Source organism: Pseudophryne corroboree, chromosome 3, assembly GCF_028390025.1.
Source record: "Pseudophryne corroboree isolate aPseCor3 chromosome 3, aPseCor3.hap2, whole genome shotgun sequence".
Taxonomy (NCBI): domain Eukaryota; kingdom Metazoa; phylum Chordata; class Amphibia; order Anura; family Myobatrachidae; genus Pseudophryne; species Pseudophryne corroboree.
The window spans coordinates 393524871-393550339 of NC_086446.1; the positions used below are offsets into that span (position 1 = coordinate 393524871).

General features: G+C 46.6%; 1 protein-coding gene across 6 annotated transcripts in view; it reads right to left on the minus strand.

The window, feature by feature from the left end:
* Positions 1-208: 208 nt before the first annotated feature.
* Positions 209-25469, minus strand: part of LOC135055707 (uncharacterized) — a 207538-nt gene continuing 182277 nt past the window's right edge. For all 6 annotated transcript variants that reach the window (XM_063960080.1, XM_063960075.1, XM_063960077.1 and 3 more), the window contains 2 exons: positions 2254-2462; positions 209-1717 (listed from right to left, as the gene is read on the minus strand). In XM_063960080.1, the coding sequence (XP_063816150.1) occupies positions 1648-1717; positions 2254-2462 (279 nt within the window). In that variant the 3' untranslated portion in view covers positions 209-1647. The remainder of the gene's footprint in view (positions 1718-2253; positions 2463-25469) is intronic.

Below are 25469 nucleotides of genomic sequence, written 5' to 3' on the forward strand. Positions count from 1 at the left end.
AATACACAACATGATTTTGTAACTTTAAATGTATTAATAAAAGATGTATTTTAAAATTAAATGCATGCTTACAATGGGTGCCTCATCAAATAATAATCTGCTCCCTTCTCGTGTATAAAGTAGAATTCAAATTAGGATCTCTAGTTGGTAATATGTGGAGATGCATTGCTTAAGGGCTGGAGGTTGGTCCGAAAGAAGTTTCCAGAAGTTGTTTGTGTTTTTTTTTTTTTTTAATATTATCAAAAAACATTACATTAAAGTCCAGAACATAGTACAGACTGTATCGGATCTACAGTAAAAAGACCATCAATAGGTCGACAGGTAAAAAAAAGGTAGACAATGCTAAAGGATGACAGGTTCAACATGATCATGATTGACACAACTTTTTTTTTTTTAATTATTTACCGTCCACGTGGACTACGACTGGGAATAGTAACCTGTGCTGAGTCCAGCGGTAGTGGAGTGAGGCAACTTGCCCGAAGCATAGTGACCGTACACGTTTCTACTAATTTGGCTGAGATATGATGAAACATATATAATGACACACATAAACTTGTATTAACCATTTTCATGTCGACCTTTCCTACTGTTGACTCTTTGCATGTTGACCATTTGGGGTCGAATAATTTACTGTATCTTTTTACTGTAGATCTATTGAACCACACCAGTACAGACAATAATGGCTCTGCCATGGGCTATATCAAATCAACATGAGTGCCATATTTTAATCAAGTGCCTATAATATATTTACTCTGCCTGTAAAATGATTAATGGTAATCTACCATTTGAATTATTGCACCAACGAATATAGCATAGGTTCCCAAAAGTTGGTCTCAAGGCAGCCTAATGAGCCAGGGGCATGCATTTAGCATCCAAGCTGTCGGGGATGGCAGTGGTCATGTAGCCGATGCCGGAATCCCAACACCAAACAGGAGACCGGTGCCGGATCGCTGACATCCCAAAGGTGAGTTGTGGGGTACGGGGGAGGGGTTAACCCTAGCCACCAGCACAGATGATTGTGGTTAGGAGATGGGTAGAAATAATTACCCCCTCCGATGTCGTGATCTTCAATGCCGGGATGCAGCGTTGGGTCATGTGACTGTTGGCATCCCAACTGCCGAGATACAGTATATTGTGGTCTGCGTTTTAAGTATATCCATGTTTGTCCACAGGTGACGTAACAATTTCCTCAATCAATTTGATTTAGCCATCGGTGCTGACCTACGAATATGCTTAAAACTTAACTGTTAGGGTGCCTTGAGGCCTGCGTTTGGGAACCTCTGAAATATAGACGATGATTGGAAGGATATCAGAGTACAATACCCTGCAAATCATTCACTTGTAATTTATAGCATTTATAAAACATGTAGTTATTAATTTAGTTAATAATTTTATTCTGATTATAGTGATACCAGATGTCAATGTAAGCATCCATCATCCATAAAAAAGCACTTGGGTTTTGCATAACTTGCAGCTTTCATTTTTAACCAGGGCTACACCTCTCTTATATACATAGTGTTAGAAGTCCAGAGTTTTTCCAGGTATTCATTTTCCAATCAATACACACTTGCTCCCATCTGGTGATTGGTACAGAAGAAAGTAATGCATTTGTAATTCTCTGCAGCTTTATGTATTTAAAGAAGTCTTTCACTCAATGCCTACAGTCTTCAGCTGGGTTATTGCAGATTTAATGTATGCCAAGTCCGGATATCCATTCCTATTCAAAGTTAAAGAAAAATGGTCACCTGAAATCATGCAGTTCAAATATGAAACTCTTAAAAACATATTTTTGAATTGTAGTATTTTGTTTGTGTCTAGTTCTCTCCTACGTTGTTACATAAGCTAGTAATGTGTGTTTGCCACTAGATACTGTATCTGATGGTGAGACGGGAATATTGACATCATTTTGCCTTCATGCTTCTTGTGAGCAATTGTTTAGAACTGTTCCGATGGCAGAGCAAGAGCATCTTCTGCATTATGAGAAGGAGGAATGGCCCTCCCTCTCTCCGTGCAGGCTGCTCATTAAATACATTCTCCCACCCAATCTGCCAACACTCCATCTGTCTGCATCAGGTACTAGGGAGGCTTTTTCTTGAAGGACGTTCAGTTTAAGTCCTGCTCTGAAATGAGCAGACTCACACAACAATTCTAATTCTGACTTGCTGGTCTCTGAATGGGGTGTTTAGACACTCAGGGGTCAAGTCCTGGTAGACTATTTGGAGATATAAAAAAATAACTTCATAATGTACTTACTTTTGCTTCCCTCCATCTGGGGATGTCTTATGAGGAATTTTATGCCAGGTCACCTTGTCTCCTGTTTCAAATGTCCTAATGTGAAATGTGAGGCCTTTATTGAGGGCTTTCTCCAGGAGCACAAGAAGCTTCTTTCCTTCACGGTTATCTGGCAGATAGGCTTCAAACCTGCCGCCTTTATATTGGCATCCTGGGTTAGGGTCACCAACCTTATTTAAAAAAAATAAAATAAATAAATAAATAAATAAATATTCTTTGCTTATATGGTGCCACAAGGGGTCCACAACGCCTTAAAAAGTACAGTAATAGTGTGAACAAAACAAGAAAATGTGACTTACAGTACAGAGCATTGCAGTAATCCTGCTACTCAAATAAGCAGCAGGGCAGCAGCACCCAAGTGTTCGGTAGGCACTGAGGAGGTGATGATGAAACAAGTGAGGGAAGGAAAATCACATGAGGGAAGACAGCACTGTACAGTCTAATGGGGAGGGGCAGACAGACAGCAAGGAGCATGGAGAAGTGGGTTTGGATGGGAGCTGGAAATCTGATAGTGGCTCGAGAGCCCGTTTGAAGTTTTGTAGAGAGGTGGAGAGTCAGAAAGGGAGAAAGTTACATAGAATTTGATATCAGATGAGAATCACTTGACCCATCTAGTCTGCCCCTATTTCTTTTGTCCTTTTGGTAACATCAACCCTATTTGTTCCTTAGGTCCTTGTAAGGATATTCTGATGCCTATTCCAAGTGTGTTTTTAAATTGCTCTACTATCTAATGGGCCCTATACACATACCGATCCGCCGCCGAGCTGCTCGAACTTTCTTCCCTCCCCCGTCACCCGGCTCCATAGCACTGCACGCTAATATGGACAATTTCGTCCATATTGGCCTGTACGCATAAGCGACGGGGCACCAACGATTAACGAGCACAGGGCCGCGCAAGAACGATATGAACGAGAACGTTCAAAATGTTCTGTTTTGTCTGCCAGTGTGTAGGGCCCATTATACTCTACCACCTCTGATGGGATGCTATTCCACCTATCCACTAGCCTTTGTGACGTAATTTTATTCTCGAATTTCCTTTGAATCTGCCACCCTAGAATTTTAGTTCATGGCCTCGTGTTCTACTGTTACTCTTCTTATGATGAATGTTTCCCTCCTGTAGCTTGTAAATTCCCTTGATATATTTGAAAGTTTCTATCATTCTCTAAATCCCTTTCCACCTCTGTAGTTTTCATTATAGTGCCCTTGATATTACATTTAGCTTTTGGGTTTTGAGACTCAAGTGCATTATTTTGCATTTTTTGACATTAAGCTGTATAATCATTTGTTTTACCCCTCCTCGTGTCTACCATGTTGCATACCTTTTGTGTCATATACAAACAAGCATAGTTTTCCTTCAATACTATAATTTGTCACCCACAAAGATATTCAAAAACACCGGTTCAAGTACAGATCCCTGGGGTACTCCACTGTTAAGCTTTCTCTCCAGTGAAAGTATGCCATTTACTACAACACTGTTTCCTATTCTGCAACCAAGATGTTATCCATTCAACCATATTAGAATCCAAACCCAAGCTTTCTATTTTATTTAATAGTCTGCAATCTCGTACTGTGTCGAAAGCCTTACTAAAGCCTAGATAAGCTACATTTACGGCCACCACTTGATCTATTACTTTTGTCACCCAGTCAAAAAAGTCTAAGATTTGTTTTGCATGATCTCCCCCCAGAGGTAGGGAGCAGCATGGCAAAAACTTAGAGAGGAGAGTCGGCATTCATTTGTAGAGTGGGTGGGCAGGAGTGTGAAGGGAGATCAGGTCAGAGATGTAAGGGCTTTCTAAGTGAGTGTGAAACAGAAGGGGAGCCAGTGTAGGCCTTTTAGATGGGAGGCATATGTAATATGTTTGGAGAGGAAGATGAGCTGAGCAGCAGCAATGAGGACAGATTGGAGTGGAGAGAGGTGGGAGACAGGGAAGTTCGATAAGAGGAGGTTACAGTAGTGCAGTCTGAAAATGACCGGATTGTGGATGAGGATTTTAGTTGGTGAGAGAGGGTCTGATCCTGGAGATATTTTTAATATGGAAATGTCAGGACTGTGAAAGGTACTGAATGTATGGTTTGAAGGAGAGGGAGGAGTCAAGAATAAATCCAAGATAGCACACTTGTGGGTTAGGGGAGATGGTGGTGCTGTCAATAGATAAAGAAATTGTGGGTGAAGTCATTTAGGAGAATGGGAATATTATCAGCTCAGTCTTAGACATGTTAAGTTTAAGAAAGTGTTTGAACATCCAGGAGGAATTAGCAGAGAGACAATTAGAGGGAGGAGGGAACGGTCATGGCAGTGTCATCGGCATAGAGATAATATTTCAGAGCTGATGAGATCACCTAAAGAGGATGTATACGAGGGGAGTGCAATACGTTTCCGGATGCACAACATGAATTTTATTTATAAACATTACATTTTGTTAAAGTATTCACCAGCGGAGTCTAGGTTGCTATGAGCAACATCACCATTTCCCTGTTTTAGAAGCTTTAGTAAATTTACCCCTATATCTCCTTATAACTCTTTGCATCTAGTAAAATAAATTTGCCCTCTTCTGATCAAGCTCCTATTTCACACACCGTTATGCTCATAATATGACTTCACTGAGAAAAACATGGCATAGGAATTCCCAAAAGTAAAACACTTACATAAAGGCTACTTGTCTCATTCATATAAAGGTATCTTTTGCTTTACAAGTGTAACTACTGTACTCTCCCCTGTCTGGACCTCTCAGCCCACCGCAATCCTCCCCCGATAGGAGCAGGTGTATTCACATATGAGAGAAGAGAGACCTGCTATATAGTATAACTATTTTAATCATAAAAAACCCTATATGGGGATCAATAAAATGCAAGGACAACAGGAATGACAAAGATCATACTCTCGGAAGGAGCAGGCCATGCACTGAATCTGAAATCGTACCGGGATACACAAACTGGTTGACCCAGCTGCAGCCTCTGGTTTAAGGTATGGTACCTCCCAGCAGCAGACAAGCAATTGCACACCAACGCATTTCAGAGAATGTTCTCCTTCAGGATGTCGAGCAAGAGTTCTTGGACAGCGCCTGGAAATGGGTTTCAGCATTTGCGGCAGGCACTGGTTGGCGTACCAGTCCCCAGTGATGGTGTGCCGAGTGGTACGGTAGCTACATGACCAGCCTTGGCCACAAAAAGAGCCACCATCTGCTTGGCACCACTGCGCTCACATAGGAACTTCTGTGGCGGCACACCTCTAACTAGAGTCCACTGTGCCGACTTTTTTTGTCTTGGTGTCGAAACTGTAGATCCAGGATTCATCGCCACTGATGATCTCCTTGACAGAGTTTGAGCGACCACCATCAAACCTTGCCAGCATGTTGTGGCACCAAGTTACCTGACACTCCTGCTCTTGAGTCAGCTGATGGGGCACCCTGTGTGCAGAAACCTTACTCAGGCCAAGATTTTTGTGGAGTATCAAGTGTATGGATCCGAATGAGATGTCTATCGCCTTCTCTAACTAGGCCATGGTCACCCTGGCGTCCAACTCAACAAGTTGTCCTCAAGTGATGGCAGACAGGTGGGCCACAGCACTCCTCGTCTTCCAGGGACCGTCTCCAGTGTCAAAATTCTGCAAACCACTCAAAACATTGGTTTTGGACGGTCCTTCAGCCTAGTCGTAATCGGTCAAAACCCTCCTGCTGTCGCAGACCACTCTTGTAGTCATAGATGATCATGGCTCTCCAGTGGTCTCTGTCGAGCTCCATAACAAATTTGTGAAGGTAGTGAACATACTGACTTCTTCAGTGTGCTGTGCTGCATATATACAGTTCTGTGCCTTGACATTTCACATGAACTGTAGTCAGAGATTACAGTTGACAGTCAGATTGTGTCTACTCTACCTATGCACTGCACATCCGAAACCATATTGTACATCCCTCGCAGAGGGAAGAGAACCTGGGGGTGTGTGTGTACTGGAAGTGAAAATTGAGTCTTGAGAGAAGACAGAGAAACAACAGTCAGCAAGGTAAGAGGACAGCCGGGAGTGAAGGCCGTATTATGCACTGTGGGAGTGAAGGATTTGCAGGAGGAGAGGGTGATCCACAGTATCAAAAGCAGCAGAGAGGTCAAAGAGAATGATCAAAGAGTAGTGGCCCACTGATGCCAGTAAGTAGGTCATTGCCGACTTTAGTGAGGGCTGTTTCTGAAGAGGAGGAGAGTACAAAAGCCAGACTGAAGAGGGTCAAGCAAGCACTGGGAGGAGAGAAAGGTGGCACGGCAGTTGTAGACAGCTCAAGCTTTGCACTAAAATGACACCTGTCAGCTACACACAGTGGATACTGTCAGTTTGTGAGTTGCAACATTATTCCTCAGCATGCATCTAGTCAGAGATGCTTCATTGACTTAGTCATTCCCACAAAATTACTACCTCCAGTATGTCTCGATGGCTAGAGCTCTGGGAAGTTTAGGCCTTAGCTAAGAAAATAAAAACCGTAAAGGTCCTTTTTTGTGTATGTGTGTAGGGAGAAATGTTACAACACAACTAAGATGCCCATTTGCAGCATCTTGAGTGCATTTCTATCACTACATCTTTAGAAGCACCATTGAACTTTGCACCATCCCTATTGCAGGTGCAGTTCCTCCTTCTTAGTATGGCCTCCTGAGTGACTGTGCATCTTTGGATGGAGCTGCTTTTAGCTACATGCCCACATTGACTTTGCCCCCTCCCCCGCTACCCCCCCCCCCAAGAAAATTCACAGACCCTATGTTGTATATGCAATTGCGGTCGAATTCCCGAAAATGTCGAAAAACGGGACATTTTCGCCCAAAAAAAAATTCGACAATGCAATTCAGTACTTTTCGTCAAAAAAACGGACTTTCCAAATTCGACTTTTTGAAATTCGACATTTGTCAAATTCGACATTTCTGCAATGGTACAAATGCGGCAATTCGACAAAAGTATATTCAATTGAAGTTTGTAAATTCGACAACAGTGCTTTAAGACAGTAAATTCGTCATTTTCAATCCGCCACACTTTGCTGGCGGAATCTAATAAAAAATTTAAAAAACATGTTTTTTTTTAGTGTTTTTTTTTTTATTGGTAATAGCATATCTATTTATATTAGAAGGGATTAGGTACTTGGTTTGTCTATTTTGGAGGCACAAGTATTTATATATTTTTAAAAATATATATATATTTTTTATTTTTATTTTTTTAAATGGAATGTTGTCTGTACTCAGAATTGCAGCACAGAATCAGATATAGGGGTATATGCAATTGCCGGCGAATCGCGGTAATTTTTCACCCGTTTTTTAATTCGACACAATTCGACCGTCGAATTCCGGCAAGTGGGTGCCGGAATTCAACATATTCAATAAAAAATGGATTCGACAGTCCCGCTGTCGAAAAACGGCCGATTTGACGGATTTTGATTAGACTTGTAAAAAAACGGGAAAAACGGTAAAAAGCACGAAAAAAAATTGCGTGGGGTCCCCCCTCCTAAGCATAACCAGTCTCGGGCTCTTCGAGCCGGTCCTGGTTCTAAATATCCAGGGGAAAAACTGACAGGGGATCCCCCGTATTTTTAAAACCAGCACCGGGCTCTGCGCCTGGTGCTGGTGCAAAAAATACGGGGGACAAAAAGCATAGGGGTCCCCCGTATTTTTTACACCAGCATCGGGCTCCACTAGCTGGACAGATAATGCCACAGCCGGGGGTCACTTTTATACAGCGCCCTGCGGCCGTGGCATTAAATATCCAACTAGTCACCCCTGGCCGGGGTACCCTGGGGGAGTAGGGATCCCTTCAATCAAGGGGTCCCCCCCCCCAGCCACCCAAAGGCCAGGGGTGAAGCCCGAGGCTGTTCCCCCCCCCCCCCCCCAACCAAGGGCTGCGGATGGGGGGCTGATAGCCTTGAGAAAATTGAAAGAATATTGTTTTTCTCTGACGTCCTAGTGGATGCTGGGAACTCCGTAAGGACCATGGGGAATAGCGGCTCCGCAGGAGACTGGGCACAAAAAGTAAAAGCTTTAGACTAGCTGGTGTGCACTGGCTCCTCCCCCTATGACCCTCCTCCAAGCCTCAGTTAGATTTTTGTGCCCGAACGAGAAGGGTGCAAGCTAGGTGGCTCTCCTGAGCTGCTTAGAAGTAAAAGTTTAAATAGGTTTTTTATTTTCAGTGAGTCCTGCTGGCAACAGGCTCACTGCATCGTGGGACTAAGGGGAGAAGAAGCGAACTCACCTGACTGCAGAGTGGATTGGGCTTCTTGGCTACTGGACATTAGCTCCAGAGGGACGATCACAGGTTCAGCCTGGATGGGTCCCGGAGCCGCGCCGCCGGCCCCCTTACAGAGCCAGAAGAGCGAAGAGGTCCGGAGAAAGCGGCGGCAGAAGACGTTCCGGTTCTCAAATAAGGTAGCGCACAGCACTGCAGCTGTGCGCCATTGCTCTCAGCACACTTCACACTCCGGTCACTGAGGGTGCAGGGCGCTGGGGGGGAGCGCCCTGAGACGCAATAAAAACGATCTAAAAACCTTATATGGCTAAAAATAATGCATCACATATAGCTCCTGGGCTATATGGATGCATTTATCCCCTGCCAGTTTCCTGAAAAAAGCGGGAGAAAAGGCCGCCGTGAAGGGGGCGTAGCCTTTCTCCTCAGCACACAAGCGCCATTTTCTTTCACAGCTTCGCTGGAAGGACGGCTCCCTGACTCTCCCCTGCAGTCCTGCACTACAGAAACAGGGTAAAACAGAGAGGGGGGCACTATTGGCAGCTATATATATATATATATATATATATATATATATATAAATACAGCAGCTATAACAGGGAGTAACACTTATATAAGGTTATCCCAGTATATATAGCGCTCTGGTGTGTGCTGGCAAACTCTCCCTCTGTCTCCCCAAAGGGCTAGTGGGGTCCTGTCCTCTATCAGAGCATTCCCTGTGTGTGTGCTGGGTGTCGGTACGATTGTGTCGACATGTATGAGGAGGAAAATGATGTGGAAGCAGAGCAATTGCCTGTGTTAGTGATGTCACCCCCTAGGGAGTCGACACCTGACTGGATGGTAGTAATTAAAGAATTACGTGACAATGTCAGCACTTTGCAAAAAACTGTTGACGACATGAGACAGCCGACAAATCAATTAGTGCCTGTTCAGGCGTCTCAGACACCGTCAGGGGCGCTAAAACGCCCGTTACCTCAGATGGTCGACAGACCCTGACACGGATACTGAATCCAGTGTCGACGGTGACGAGACAAACGTAATGTCCAGTAGGGCCACACGTTACATGATCACGGCAATGAAGGAGGCATTGTACATTTCTGACACTACAAGTACCACAAAAAAGGGTATTATGTGGGGTGTGAAAAAACTACCAGTGGTTTTTCCTGAGTCAGATGAATTAAATGAGGTGTGTGATAAAGCGTGGGTTTCTCCCGATAAAAAACTGCTGATTTCTAATAAATTATTGGCACTATACCCTTTCCCGCCAGAGGTTAGGGCACGTTGGGAAACACCCCCTAGGGTAGATAAGGCGCTCACACGCTTATCAAAACAAGTGGCGTTACCGTCTCCTGATACGGCCGCTCTCAAGGAATCAGCTGATAGAAGGCTGGAAAATATCTTAAAAGGTATATACACACATGCCGGTGTTATACTGCGACCAGCGATCGCCTCAGCCTGAATGTGCAGCGCTGGAGTGGCTTGGTCGGATTCCCTGACTGAAAATATTGATACCCTGGATAGGGACAGTATATTATTAACTATAGAGCATTTAAAGGATGCATTACTATATATGCGAGATGCACAGAGGGATATTTGCACCCTGGCATCTAGAGTAAGTGCGATGTCCATTTCTGCCAGAAGAACGTTATGGACGCGACAGTGGTCAGGTGATGCGGATTCCAAACGACATATGGAAGTATTGCCGTATAAAGGGGAGGAGTTATTTGGGGTCGGTCTATCGGACCTGGTGGCCACAGCAACGGCTGGAAAATCCACCTTTTTACCCCAGGTCACCTCTCATCAGAAAAAGACACCGTCTTTTCAAACCCAGTCCTTTCGTCCCTATAAGGGCAAGAGGGAAAAAGGCCGCTCGTTCCTGCCCCGGGGCAGAGGAAGGGGAAAAAGACTGCACCATGCAGCCTCTTCCCAGGAGCAGAAGCCCTCCCCCCGCTTCTGCCAAGTCCTCAGCATGACGCTGGGGCTCTGCAAGCAGACTCGGGCACGGTGGGGGGCCGTCTCAAGAATTTCAGCGCGCAGTGGGCTCACTCGCAAGTGGACCCCTGGATCCTGCAGGTAGTATCACAGGGGTACAAATTGGAATTCGAGACGTCTCCCCCTCGCCGGTTCCTGAAGTCTGCTCTACCAACGTCTCCCTCCGACAGGGAGGCAGTATTGGAAGCTATTCACAAGCTGTATTCCCAGCAGGTGATAATCAAGGTACCCCTCCTACAACAGGGAAAGGGGTATTATTCCACGCTGTTTGTGGTACCGAAGCCGGACGGCTCGGTGAGACCAATTTTAAATCTAAAATCTTTGAACACTTACATAAAAAGGTTCAAATTCAAGATGGAGTCACTCAGAGCAGTGATAGCGAACCTGGAAGAAGGGGACTATACCATGTCCCAATCTACCCTTCTCACCAAGGGTACCTCAGGTTTGTGATACAAAACTGTCATTATCAGTTTCAGACGCTGCCGTTTGGATTGTCCACGGCACCACGGGTCTTTACCAAGGTAATGGCCGAAATGATGATTCTTCTTCGAAGAAAAGGCATATTATTTATCCCTTACTTGGACGATCTCCTGATAAGGGCAAGGTCCAGGGAACAGTTAGAGGTCGGAGTAGCACTATCTCAGGTAGTGCTACGTCGGCACGGGTGGATTCTAAATATCCCAAAATCACAGCTGATTCCGACAACACGTCTACTGTTCCTAGGGATGATTCTGGACACAGTCCAGAAAAAGGTGTTTCTCCCGGAGGAGAAGGCCAGGGAGTTATCCGAGCTAGTCAGGAACCTCCTAAAAACCAGGACAAGTGTCAGTGCATCAGTGCACGAGAGTCCTGGGAAAAATGGTGGCTTCTTACGAAGCGATTCCATTCGGAAGATTCCATGCAAGAACTTTTCAGTGGGATCTGCTGGACAAATGGTCCGGATCGCATTTTCAGATGCATCAGCGGATAACCCTATCTCCAAGGACAAGGGTATCTCTCCTGTGGTGGTTACAGAAGGCTCATCTTCTAGAGGGCCGCAGATTCGGCATTCAGGATTGGATGCTGGTAACCACGGATGCCAGCCTGAGAGGCTGGGGAGCAGTCACACAGGGAAGAAATTTCCAGGGCTTGTGGTCAAGCATGGAAACGTCTCTTCACATAAATATCCTAGAGCTAAGGGCCATTTACAATGCCCTAAGTCAAGCAAGGCCTCTGCTTCAGGGTCAACCGGTATTGATCCAGTCGGACAACATCACGGCTGTCGCCCACGTAAACAGACAGGGCGGCACAAGAAGCAGGAGGGCAATGGCAGAAGCTGCAAGGATTCTCCGCTGGGCGGAAAATCATGTGATAGCACTGTCAGCAGTGTTCATTCCGGGAGTGGACAACTGGGAAGCAGACTTCCTCAGCAACAAGAAACTGGACAGATATTGCGCCAGGTCAAGGGACCCTCAGGCAATAGCGGTGGAGTGTTCCAGTCGGTATATGTGTTCCCTCCTCTTCCTCTCATACCAAAAGTACTGAGAATCATAAGAAGGAGAGGAGTAAGAACGATACTCGTGGCTCCGGATTGACCAAGAAGAACTTGGTACCCGGAGCTGCAAGAGATGCTCACGGAGGACCCGTGGCCTCTACCTCTAAGGAAGGACCTGCTCCAGCAGGGACCTTGTCTGTTCCAAGACTTACCGCGGCTGCGTTTGACGGCATGGCGGTTGAACGCCGGATCCTGAAGGAAAAAGGCATTCCAGATGAAGTCATCCCTACCCTGATCAAGGCCAGGAAGGATGTAACTGCAAAACATTATCATCGCATTTGGCGAAAATATGTTGCGTGGTGCGAGGCCAAGAAGGCCCCTACGGAGGAATTTCAACTGGGTCGTTTCCTACATTTCCTGCAAGCAGGATTGTCTATGGGCCTAAAATTAGGATCCATTAAGGTTCAAATTTCGGCCCTGTCGATCTTCTTCCAGAAAGAACTGGCTTCAGTGCCTGAAGTTCAGACGTTTGTCAAAGGGGTACTGCATATACAGCCTCCTTTTGTGCCTCCAGTGGCACCTTGGGATCTCAATATAGTTTTAGGGTTCCTAAAATCACATTGGTTTGAACCACTTGCCACAGTGGATTTGAAATATCTCACATGGAAAGTGGTAATGCTGTTGGCCCTGGCTTCAGCCAGGCGCGTATCAGAATTGGCGGCTTTATCCTATAAAAGCCCTTACCTGATATTTCATTCGGATAGGGCGGAATTGAGGACTTGTCCTCAATTTCTCCCTAAGGTGGTTTCAGCTTTTCACATGAATCAACCTATTGTGGTACCTGTGGCTACTAGGGACTTGGAGGACTCCAAGTTGCTGGACGTAGTCAGGGCCCTGAAAATATGTTTCCAGGATAGCTGGAGTCAGAAAATCTGACTCGCTGTGTATACTGTATGCACCCAACAAGCTGGGTGCTCCTGCTTCTAGCAGACGATTGCTCGTTGGATTTGTAGTACAATTCAACTTGCACATTCTGTGGCAGGCCTGCCACAGCCAAAATCTGTAAAAGCCCATTCCACAAGGAAGGGGGCTCATCTTGGGCGGCTGCCCGAGGGGTCTCGGCTTTACAACTTTGCCGAGCAGCTACTTTGTCAGGGGCAAACACGTTTGCCAAATTCTACAAATTTGATACCCTGGCTGAGGAGGACCTGGAGTTCTCTCATTCGGTGCTGCAGAGTCATCCGCACTCTCCCGCCCGTTTGGGAGCTTTGGTATAATCCCCATGGTCCTTACGGAGTTCCCAGCATCCACTAGGACGTCAGAGAAAATAAGAATTTACTTACCGATAATTCTATTTCTCGTAGTCCGTAGTGGATGCTGGGCGCCCATCCCAAGTGCGGATTGTCTGCAATACTTGTATATAGTTATTGTTACAAAAAAATCGGGTTGTTTATTGTTGTGAGCCATCTTTTCAGAGGCTCCTACGGTTATCATACTGTTAACTGGGTTCAGATCACGAGTTGTACGGTGTGATTGGTGTGGCTGGTATGAGTCTTACCCGGGATTCAAGATCCTTCCTTATTATGTACGCTCGTCCGGGCACAGTATCTTAACTGAGGCTTGGAGGAGGGTCATAGGGGGAGGAGCCAGTGCACACCAGCTAGTCTAAAGCTTTTACTTTTTGTGCCCAGTCTCCTGCGGAGCCGCTATTCCCCATGGTCCTTACGGAGTTCCCAGCATCCACTACGGACTACGAGAAATAGAATTATCGGTAAGTAAATTCTTATTTTTTCCAGTAGTACTACAAGTCCCAGCAAGCCTCCCCCGCAAGCTGGTACTTGGAGAACCACAAGTACCAGCATGCGGGAGAAAAACGGGCCCGCTGGTACCTGTAGTTCTACTGGAAAAAAAATACCCAAATAAAAACAGGAGACACACACCTTGAAAGTAAAACTTTATTTCATACATGCCGACACACACATACTTACCTATGTTCACACGCCAACCTCTGTCCACTTGTCCAAGTAGAATCCACGGTGTACCTGAAAATAAAATTATACTCCCCTGATCCAGTGTCCACGTACTTGGTGAAAAAAAAAAACAAGTCTAATCAAAATACGTCAAATCGGCCGTTTTTCGACAGCGGGACTGTCGAATCCGTTTTTTATTGAATACTCCGGCCAGGGGTGACTAGTTGGATATTTAATGCCACGGCCGCAGGGCGCTGTATAAAAGTGACCCCCGGCTGTGGCATTATCTGTCCAGCTAGTGGAGCCCGATGCTGGTGTAAAAAATACGGGGGACCCCTACGCTTTTTGTCCCCCGTATTTTTTGCACCAGCACCAGGCGCAGAGCCCGGTGCTGGTTTTAAAAATACGGGGGATCCCCTGTCAGTTTTTCCCCCGGATTTTTAGAACCAGGACCGGCTCGAAGAGCCCGATACTGGTTATGCTTAGGAGGGGGGACCCCACGCAGTTTTTTTTCGTGCTTTTTACAGTTTTTCCCGTTTTTTTACAAGTCTAATCAAAATCCGTCAAATCGTCCGTTTTTCGACAGCGGGACTGTCGAATCCGTTTTTTATTGAATATGTTGAATTCCGGCACCCACTTCGACGGTCGAATTGTGTCGAATTAAAAAACGGGCGAAAAATTGCCGCGATTCGCCGGCAATTGCATATACCTCTATATCTGATTCTGTGCTGCGATTCTGAGTACAGACAAACGGGATACATGCACTGGTGACTCAGACACATCTGCAGACTTAAACATTGGGCAAATACAGCATCGACACTGCATCTGACTCAGAATCAGGCCCAATATGTCCTGTTTTTATACAAAACAGTTGTCTGTACCAATCTGTCATCCACCCCACCCCTCCTCACTTCATGATCAGGATGGCTCATTTGTCTGAATAGCCAGCAGTGCTGCAATCTGTTCACTATTTCTCAATGAGCTTCAAAACCTCTTCACAACAAGACATTTAAGGCTTACGGGGTCACCTTATTCAGTCTGCTCATTCACCTCAAAAAGTTACCTCTTTGTGTCTGACCTCCACCTTGCTTGGAATATTCCAGGTTACAAATGGATGATTGCATTCACCTGGGATTGACCTGTAAACCACACCCAACTCCTGCTATCTGAGTGTCACTAAAGGGCCGTATTCACGGGCCGATTTGGGGAGAGATGTGTGCTGAGCGGTTCGCTCAGCACACATCTCTCCCCCCGCTCAGCACAGCGTGATGTGTGCTGAGCATGCGGGGGGAGATGGTCAGATTGCTTAGATTTTAAGCAGCGATCGCTCCATGAGTACCCCCCTTAACTCTATAGAAGTTAAATGCAGACAATGACCAGTCTCAGTAAAGGGGGAACACACAGAGAGATCCGTGCTTAAAATCTAAGCAATCTGACTAGATTGCTTAGAATATAAGCACGGATCTCTCATGTGTATGCCCCCCAGCGATAGCGCTATCGCCGGTACTAGATTGAGCCAATCTAGCAGGTTGCTCACTTCATCGCTGTGTAAAGAGAGCGCCCCCCCCCTCGCTCAGTACACATCGCACGGTACTGAGCGGGGGTGGGGAGAGATGTGTGCTGGGTGGTCTGTGGGCCTTATTCAGACCTGATCGCTAGGCTGCATTTTCGTACAGCCTGCGATCAGGCATGAACTGCGCATGCATATGCACCGCAATACGCAGGTGCATTGGTCCGCAGCGGCAGGGATCGGCGGGCAGCGACGAGATGGTGCTGGAAAAGCGATCGCAAGGTGACTGACAGGAAAAGGGCATTTGTGGGTGGCAACTGACCGTTTTTAAGGAGTGTCCAGAGAAACGCAGGAGGGACCAGGAATTTGAAGGGAGGGTTTCTGACGTCTGCTCTGGCTCCGATCACTGGAAGAGTAAGTTCTGGTCAATGCAGAGACTGCACAAACTTCTGTTTGTGCAGCTCCACCTGCACATGCGATCGCACCCCTGCACAGCGATTTCCTCCAAACCCTGTAGGCAACTACCTGATCGCAGGGATGTAAAAAATGCACCCTAGCGATCAGGTCTGAATTAGGCCCCGTGATAGATCGCTCAGCACACATCTCTTTAGTGTGTACCCCCCCCTTAAGAGCTCTTGCTGCAGCTGTGTTAATATGTATTTGCCCAGGGCTTATATGTCCAGAGGTGTAAATACATAGGAAGCATGTACCTAATAACAGCTCAGAGTGCCAGTGGCTAAAATATCAAGGCCAATTACAGCAGTCATAAACGGATGCTAGGTCACTTTAAAAGAAAAAAAAAGGGTGGGGGGGTGGGAGGGGGACCAGGTGAACTTGTGGAAGGGTCTTCTTAAAACTGCTCAGGGCTTAACGTTTAACAGCAACGAGGGAGATCTCAAAGCTGCTATAGCTGACATGTAGAGAAGTCATCAACAGCAACCAATTAGCTTGTACCTATCATTATAGGATGTACTTGATAAATGATAGCTGATTTGTTGCAGTGGCCAACTTCTCTACTCTTTACAACTTATGATACAACTCCTCTGACACATCTCTGTGACACAGTTTAGTTGCAATACTGTTGCAGTTGCATGCATACTAACTGTTCTCCAGAGGGCTTCAGTATGGATTACGGTCAAAATCCTGACAGTGGAATCCTGCCCGCCAGAATGCCGGCAGTGGGGCAAGTGCTAAAAATCTACTTGCGGGCTTGGTGGCTCGCTGCGGTCGCCACAGAATCTATTTCCACTCTATGGGTTTCGTGGACACCAACGAGTGGGAATAGCCCTGGTGCACCGGGATTCCGGTGTCTGTATCCTGACTGCCGGGATCCTGACAGCAGGAAAATTAAACACATCCCCTCCAGAGATGTGGCTCATCTCAGCTGCAATTTCACTCCTCTTCACTGTATGTAAACTGCTTTTCTTCTTTGCTGCAGGTTCCTCTTTAATACACTTGCATGCAGGCTGCCTCTAGTCCAGTGCTATCCTCTTGCAGCCTGAGGGCCTTATTCAGCTTTAGTTGCAAAATTGCAAATCGGGCAAACGCACTGAGCGTGCATGAAGGCTAAATTGCAATTTAGTGAAATGCGATCTTAGTGAAATGCGATTGAAATTTGATTTACAGGAAGTGACCTTTGTAGATGTTAACATGGCGTTTGTGGGGAGTGGTTGGAAAAACGCGGGCGGATCATGGCTGTTTATGGGACGTGTATCTGACATCAGTTGCAATGGATTGCGACTACAAACATGACACCGGTGCGACTACATTCTCATTATTCTGAGCAGCCCTGGGTCAACTGCAATTGTTGATGGGTACTCAATTTCTGCGTATATGCATCACAATTCTGCTGTTGCATATGCAATTTTGTGATTACATCAGCAGGCATCTTTTACCTTTCTGGGTAGCTCTTCACATGCCATTTATAGCAGAAGCAGGATTGAGAAAATAGGATTTTAATTACCTACCGGTAAATCCTTTTCTCGTAGTCCGACGAGGATGCTGGGGTCCATATTAGTACCATGGGGTATAGACAGGTCCACCAGGAGCCATTGGCACTTTAAGAGTTTAACAGTGTGGGCTGGCTCCTCCCTCATTGCCCCTCCTACCAGACCCAGTCTAGAAACTGTGCCCGAGAAGACAACATACTTCGAGAGAAGGAATTACACAGATAGTGGCGAGATTCATACCAGCTCACACAAGCAAGGCAAACCCGGCAACCAAGCCAAAAAACTCAGCAACAGCTGAATAACATTACTGAACCAAGTAATAACTCAGTACTTAACTAAGAACAAAGCAGTACTGACCAAGTAACCACAGCAGGAAAACGAAGTGCTGAGCGGGCACCTAGAATCCTCTACAGACTACGAGAAAAAGATTTACCGGTAGGTAATTAAAATCCTATTTTCTCTTACGTCCTAGAGGATGCTAGGGTCCATATAAGTACCATAGCTCCCAGAACAGGATGGAGAGCACGGAGGCTCCTGCAGAACTGCTTGACCAAACTTGAGGTCCTCAGAGGCCAAAGTATCGAACTTGTAAAACTTAGCGAACGTGTTCGACCCAGAACAAGTAGCCGCTCGGCAAAGCTGCAAAGCCGAGACAACCTGGGAAGCCGCCCAGGAAGAACCCACCTTACGAGTAGAGTGGGCCTTAACAGATTTCGGACACTGCAATCCTGCCGTAGAATAAGCATGCTGGATAGTGAACCTGATCCAGCGAGAAATCGTCTGCTTAGAAGCAGGACACCCAATTTTCTTGGGATCATACAGGACAAACAGAGAGTCCAATTTTCTGTGATGAGCAGTCCTCTTCACATAGATCTTCAAAGCCCTCACAACATCCAAGGCCTTCGAAGCAATTGAGGAGTCAGTAGCCACTGGCACCACAATAGGTTGGTTGATTTGAAAAGCCGACACAACCTTTGGAAGGAACTGTTGACGCTTCCTGAGTTCCGCCCTATCTGCATGGAAGACCAAACAGGGACTTTTAGAGGGCAAAGCACCCAATTCCGACACACGTGGTGCAGAAGCCAAGGCCAACAAAGTGACAGCCTTCTACGTGAGAAACCTGACCTCAGCCTCCTGTAAAGGCTCAAACCAATCCAATTGTAGGAAATGCAACACCACGTCAAGATCCCAGGGAGCAGTCTGCGCCACAAAGGGAGGCTGGATATGCAAAACCCCTTTCAAAAAGGTCTGAACCTCAAGGAGGGCAGCCAATTGTTTCTGGAAGAAAATGGATAATGCCGAAATTTGGACCTTTAGTGACCCCAATCTCAGGCCAATATCCACACCTGCTTGCAGAAACAGAAGAAACCGTCCAGGTTGAAACTCCACCACAGGAAACTTCTTGGATTCACACCAAGACACATTTTTTCCAAATTCAATGGTAATGTTTAGACGTTACTCCCTTCCTAGCCTGTATCAAGGTAGGAATAACCGCGCTCTGAATACCCTTCCGAGCTAAGATCTGACGCTCAACCGCCATGCCGTCAAACGTAGCCGTGGTAAGTCTTGATAAGCGAACGACCCCTGTTGTAGAAGATCCTCCCGAAGAGGTAAAGGTCGTGGATCTTCCAGTAGTAGATCCAGCAGATCCGCGTACCAAGCCCTTCTTGGCCAGTCAGGAGCAATGAGGATTGCCTGAACCCTTGTTCTTTTTACAAGCTGTAGAACTCTTGGAATGAGAGGGAGTGGAGGGAACACATACACTGACTGGAACACCCACGGTGTCACCAGTGTGTCCACCGCCACTGCTTGTGGGTCTCTCGACCTGGAACAGTACCTCCGCAACTTCTTGTTGAGGCGGGAGGCCATCATGTCTATGAGGTACACCCCACCAACCGGTTACCTCCTCGAACACCTCCGGGTGGAGGCCCCACTCTCCTGGATGGAGATCGCGTCTGCTGAGGAAGTCCGCTTCCCAGTTTTCTACTACCGGAATGAAGATTACCGACATCCCTACTGTGTGCCTTTCCGCCCAGAGGAGGATCCTTGCCACCTCTGACATTGCAGCTCTGCTATTCGTTCCGCCTTGTCGGTTTATGTAGGCCACCGTGGTCACGTTGTCCGACTGCACCTGAACAGCCTGACCCTGTAGAAGGTGTGCTGCTTGAAGAAGACCGTTACACACGGGTCTTAGTTCCAGGATGTTTATAGGAAGAGGGGATTCCTGACTTGACCACCTTCCTTGGAAGGTTTCCCCTCGAGTGACAGCTCCCCAATCTCTGAGACTTGCACCCATGGTTAGAAGGATCCAGTCCTGAACCCCAAACCTGTGGCCCCCCAGAAGGTGTGGCAGTTGTAGCCACCAGAGGAGTGAAATCCTTGCTTTCGGCGACAGACGTATCTTCTGATGCATGTGTAGGTGAGATCCCGACCACTGGTCCAGGAGATCCAGCTGAAAGGACCGAGCATGAAACCTTCCGTACTGCAGAGCCTCGTAGGAGGCAACCATCTTCCCCAAAAGGTGGATGCACTGATGAATCGATACCAGGGCAGGCTTTAAGACATCCCGGACCATTGACTACATCACCAACGCTTTCTCCACCGGGAGAAACGGCCTCTGCACCTCCGTGTCAAGGATCATCCCCAGGAAAGACTGCCTCCTTGTCGCCTCCAGATGAGACTTTGGAAGGTTCAGGATCCAACCGTGCTCCCTGAGCAGATGCATTGTGAGAGCAATGGACCGTAACAACTTCTCCTTGGACGATGCCTTGATCAGCAGGTCGTCCAGATATGGAATTATGTTCACCGCCTGCTTGCGGAGGAGAACCATCATCTCCGCCATCACCTTGGTGCCGTGGAGAGACCGAATGGTAGTGCTTGAAACTGATAGTGATCGTCTAACAGTGCAAACCTGAGATAAGCCTGATGCGGCGACCAAATGGTAATGTGGAGGTACACATCCTTGATGTCCAGGTACACCAGAAACTCCCCCTCCTCCAGACCTGAGATCACCACCCTCAGATTCCATTTTGAATTTGAAGTCCCTTAGATAAGGGTTTAACGATTTCAAGTTCAAAATTGGCATGACCGAACCATCCGGCTTCGGTACCACAAAAAGGTTTGAATTGTAACCCTTGTTTTGTTGATGAGGTGGAACTCGAACAATGACTTCCAACAGTTCCAATTTTTGTACAGCTTCCTGTAGAATAGCTATGTCTGCCAGCGAAGCTGGCAAGCCTGAATTGAAGAATCGGTGAGGTGGAAGAGTTTGAAACTCTAGCCTGTATCCCCGGGACACAATATCCTGCACCCAGGGATCCAGGCCGGACGACACCCAGATGTGGCTGAAATGCCGGAGTCTTGCTCCCACCTGACCGACCTCCAGGCTGTGCGGTCCACCGTCATGCTGAGGATTTTGAGGGTCCTGGGAACCTGCAGGTGCAGCGTTTTTTATTTTATTTAGCCCTACCTCCTCTAAAGAAGGTGATAGAGGGCTTGTTCTTTCTAGTCCTAGCGGGCCGAAAGGACTGTGACGTATTGGGAGAAAAAGGTTTCTTCGCAGCCGGTGCAGCTGAGGGAAGAAAATGAGACTTACCCGCAGTTGCCATGGAAATCCATGCATCCAGCGCCTCCCCAAAGAGAAAAAAGTAAAGTATATAGACCCACTAAATAGTCACAGCTGCTGGAAGGGGTTTGTCAGACCCCCAGGGGATTAAGTATAGATAAAGCAAAAGTACCAGCGCTATGAGTCGTTTAGCCAAAATATTGATAAGAAACAGTTGGATCAGTTAATCAGTATCTTTATTTTACTTTTTTAATATAAAATAATACTAAAACAATACTAAAACCATAATAGAGACTGAATAGTCAATAATAACATATAGATGAAAAATAATGAGGAAAACATTAATTAATCCTGAATGGCTCTGGAGTGGTCAGAATAGTAGTTTTTGCTGATAGGAACTATACCATTAATTTAAAAGATCCCGGACTTAAGTGGAAATCCGCTCCTCCTCAAATAGCAGTATAAAGCACAGTCAGCTGGTAATACCCTGAATATACCTCATCCACAGTTCCACAAAAAGATGACTCTTAGTATTCGTCTGTGTAGGTGATTGAAGGGGTTTCCATAAATTGCTGGAAGTACTCAACACAGGACGTATCTGCGGTTTTTTGTATTCCAATAGGGAAGCAAAAGTCCTTATCCAGATCGGTCTTAAATGGTAAGAAGTGCAAAAGTTCCTCAGCATAGGAGAGCCTGCCCTGTGTAGGGTAGGTTCTCCACACTTCTCCTGGATTCCGCGTCCGCAGATGATTGGCGCAGCCAGAGACCCCTGCGAGCCGAGACGGACATGGAGGAGATCCCTGCAGCCATGGAACCCAGGTCCTTCATGGATTCTACCATAAATTCAACTTCACCCTTATCCATCATAGCCAAGTCTTCCAGTAGTGTGCCATGAACACTTCACTATAGCTTTAGAAATCCATGCACAGGCAACAGTAGGCCACAGTATCGCCCCTGAAGCCGTGTATATGGACTTGAGCGTACTGTCAACCTTGCGATCTGCCAGTTCTTTCAATGCGGTAAATCCTGGGACAGGCAAGACCACCTTCTTTGACAGTCTGGAGAAAGCTGCGTCAACTATAGGCGGGGTTTCCCATTTTTTCCTATCTTCCTCAGGGAAGGGAAAAGCAACCAGAACCCTTTTTGGGATCTGGAATTTTTTCTCCAGGTTTTCCCAGGATTTTTCAAAAATAGCATTTCATTCGTTAGATACAGGGAAGGTTAGCGAGGCTTTCTTAGTATCAGTGAAGAAAGCCTCCTCAACCTGCTCAGGAGTTGCGTCAGGAATATTCAACACATCTCTCATGGCTTCAATCATCAACTGCACCCCCTTAGCAAGTTATACTGCCCCCCTCAACACATCCCCATCACAGTCTGCTGTGTTAGAATCGGTATCCGTGTCATCCTGCGTAATTTGGGCAAGAGCACATTTTTGAGGGTGTACCACAGAGGGGCCCGAGGGAACAGAACCGGACCATACTGCCATAGTGGACTGTAAAGCCTAAGTAACATTCTCAGTCTGTGCAACCCTCTCAGAAATCTGAGAAATAACCCCCTTAAGAGAGGCTAACCACTCCGGTTCCCTAGCCGGGATATGCGCCACAACAGTGCAATCCTGATTACATGGAATGGGATCTTCCTGAGAAGATATATCCTCTGCAGCATATGATACAGAGTCTCTAGACATGGCTGTCTGCAATCCCCACACACCCCACATACACACAGGGTAATGGCAGACAGAGTCATCCCCCCCCCCCCCGCCCCCCCCCCCCCCCCCAAGAATGGCAGAGAGACACAGAGATTGGAGCCAACCCACACACCTCACTTCTCAGGAACAGGGGAATCCCCACCTCACGCTGACTGTGCTCCTTAATAGGTAGACACAGTATACACACTGCCCCCCCCCCCCTTCTACAACCCCCTAGTACCGTACAGATAGCTGGAGTTGATGTGAAGGGACAGCGCTGAAGACAGCAGGCAGAGAAAATGGCTCTGAATGCTGCTGGGTCCGCTTTGAGAAGCTCCGCCCCCTGAAGATGGTGCGTCTTCCCGCTCTTCACAAGGATTATACTGGCCTGAGGTATATGCTGGCTGAGATCTAGGACCCCAACAGGCTTGCTGACCAGTGCAGGGTGTAGGCGCTGGCTCAGGGCGCCCCTCACAGCGCCGCACAGTGTGCCTCTGAGCTCCGGAGCACAGTTAATACCGCGCTCCCTACCCTGTTGCCGCCATCTTCACACCGGCTCCTCGTTTGTCAGGGGGGCCGGTGACTAACTCGCCATGATCTTCTGGCTCTGTAAGGGGGTGACGGCATGCTGCTGGGGTGAGCGATCCCCTGTGCAGGCGATCGTTCTTTCCCCTCAGGAGCTCAGTGTCCTGTCAGCGGAGTAAGTGGCTCAGATCCCGCAGGGCGGACACTACTCCCCCCCCCCCCCCCTTAGTCCCACGAAGCACGGAGGCTGTTGCCAGCAGCCTCCCTGTGCCTAAACTCTATTAAAAATAATAAAACTAAAAGAACTCCTATGGAGCTCCCTTAGCTGTGACCGGCTCCTCCGTGCACATTTTCTAAACTGGGTCTGGTAGGAGGGGCATAAAGGGAGGAGCCAGCCCACACTGTTAAACTCTTAAAGTGCCAATGGCTCCTTTTGGACCCGTCTATACCCCATGGTACTAATATGGACCCCAGCATCCTCTAGGACGTAAGCGAAAATAGCAATTTCTGTCTCGATAGTAATACAAGCTGAATTAGGCCCTCAGTTCGCTGTTCCAATCACCGCCAAACTGTCACTAACTGCTACTTCTCCTACTTTAATCTTGTGCTGCAATAGGTGTTTCACTGTGTTCCTGTCTCCTGCTCTTTCTTGCCTATAAGAGCTTGTTGTTAACCTTTTGCTTGTAATACTGCCCACTCTGCTGCCTGATCTGAACCCTTTGCCTCTATGCTAATCACTTTCATATACATTAAAAAAGTAAAAAATTAAATAAAAAGAAGCTGAAGATCATAGACTGGTACTTACTGGTAAGAGTACCTAGGAAAATATAGATAAAGCAAAGAGTAGCCTGCTACATCTGCAATTTGGATACCCTAGTCCCCAGACTCTGATTAAAGGCTTCTTTAAGTGATAATTTGAACACTAGGGGATTAGGCAGGCGTGTTCCAAATAAATCTCTTGAATGTAAACATATGCCTCAACTTTCTGCAACCCACCAATTAGGTAGCTATAAAATATCACCAATTTATCAGTTGCTACCCTGCTTAAAGATTCACTATACTGGCAGTCGTGTCCAGTAAGGCTTTTTTATTTCTTAAATTCACGCATTTCATATACACTCCTAAACCGCAATCAAGACATGCCTACATTCAGTTAGTAGTTAATCAGATTTTGTTAATGTTATTATTAATTACAATTTATTATTATTAAGTATCAGTACCTTGTTTTAGTATGTGCACCACAGATACAGGACCATTAATATAATTCAAGTGTTGCATGATAAGGTAGATTTAAATACTGAACATGACCCTTTCCGATGAAAGTGCAATAATGCACAGAAACGCATCAAGACTCTTATGAATAGACACAAATTGCAGACAATTGTCTGCTCGGGAGGCGATCACAATGCTGACGCCGGAATCCCGACAGGCGGTGAAATGCCGCCGCCAGAATCCCGGTGCCACAGGCTTTTCTCCCTCTTTGGGTGTCCACAACACCCATAGAGGGAGAATATAACCGCATCGTGGTGAGCGCAGTGTGGCGAGAACAGCTCGATTTCTAGCGCTTGCCCCGCTGCCAGCATACTGGTGGCCGGGATCCCGCTGTCAAGATCATGACAGCCGGGATCCCGCCCATCTGTAAATCATATGTATTCCATCTGCTTCCCCCACACAAGGATTTCTTCATTCATTATATGCTATGTACACACTACTCATCCTAACAGCTTTGGAACTGCAAATCACTGATTGGGAAGCTGGAATGCATCACTCCTGACATGGCTGTGTACAGACTACACTGAAGATGAATTGGTTTGGTGAGATCAGTGGAACTGTGATCCTTATTAGAAGTGGACACTATGCCCCAATTTGCACAGCTGAACTATGTTTTTTGTACTGTTCATGGGTCACGAGTGTTTGGCGACAGTGGTGGCAGTGAGAATGCACGCAGAATCACTGAGAGTCAGTGTGCTTTTATGGGTTGTTACTGGGGGGCTAGTGTTGTGAGCATTTTGTGGGCGTTGCAGCCAGCAGTTGCATCTAAATATGTAGTTGCTCTGATCCTGGCGACTTTAGCATATAGAACAGAGCTTGGGGCGATCGGGCAGAGGTCACAAAATATATTAATTTATATAAACCAAAAAACGGACAATTAATTACCCTTAATAGCGGGAGTGAGAAAATATCTAGGATTTTCTCCTATATATGCTGCCCTTGTTGGTGGTGCGCCCAGAGCCAGAAAGTACATAGACTAAAAATGGGAGAGAAAGAAGGCTCTTGTGTGGGCACACTCTGTACAGGAA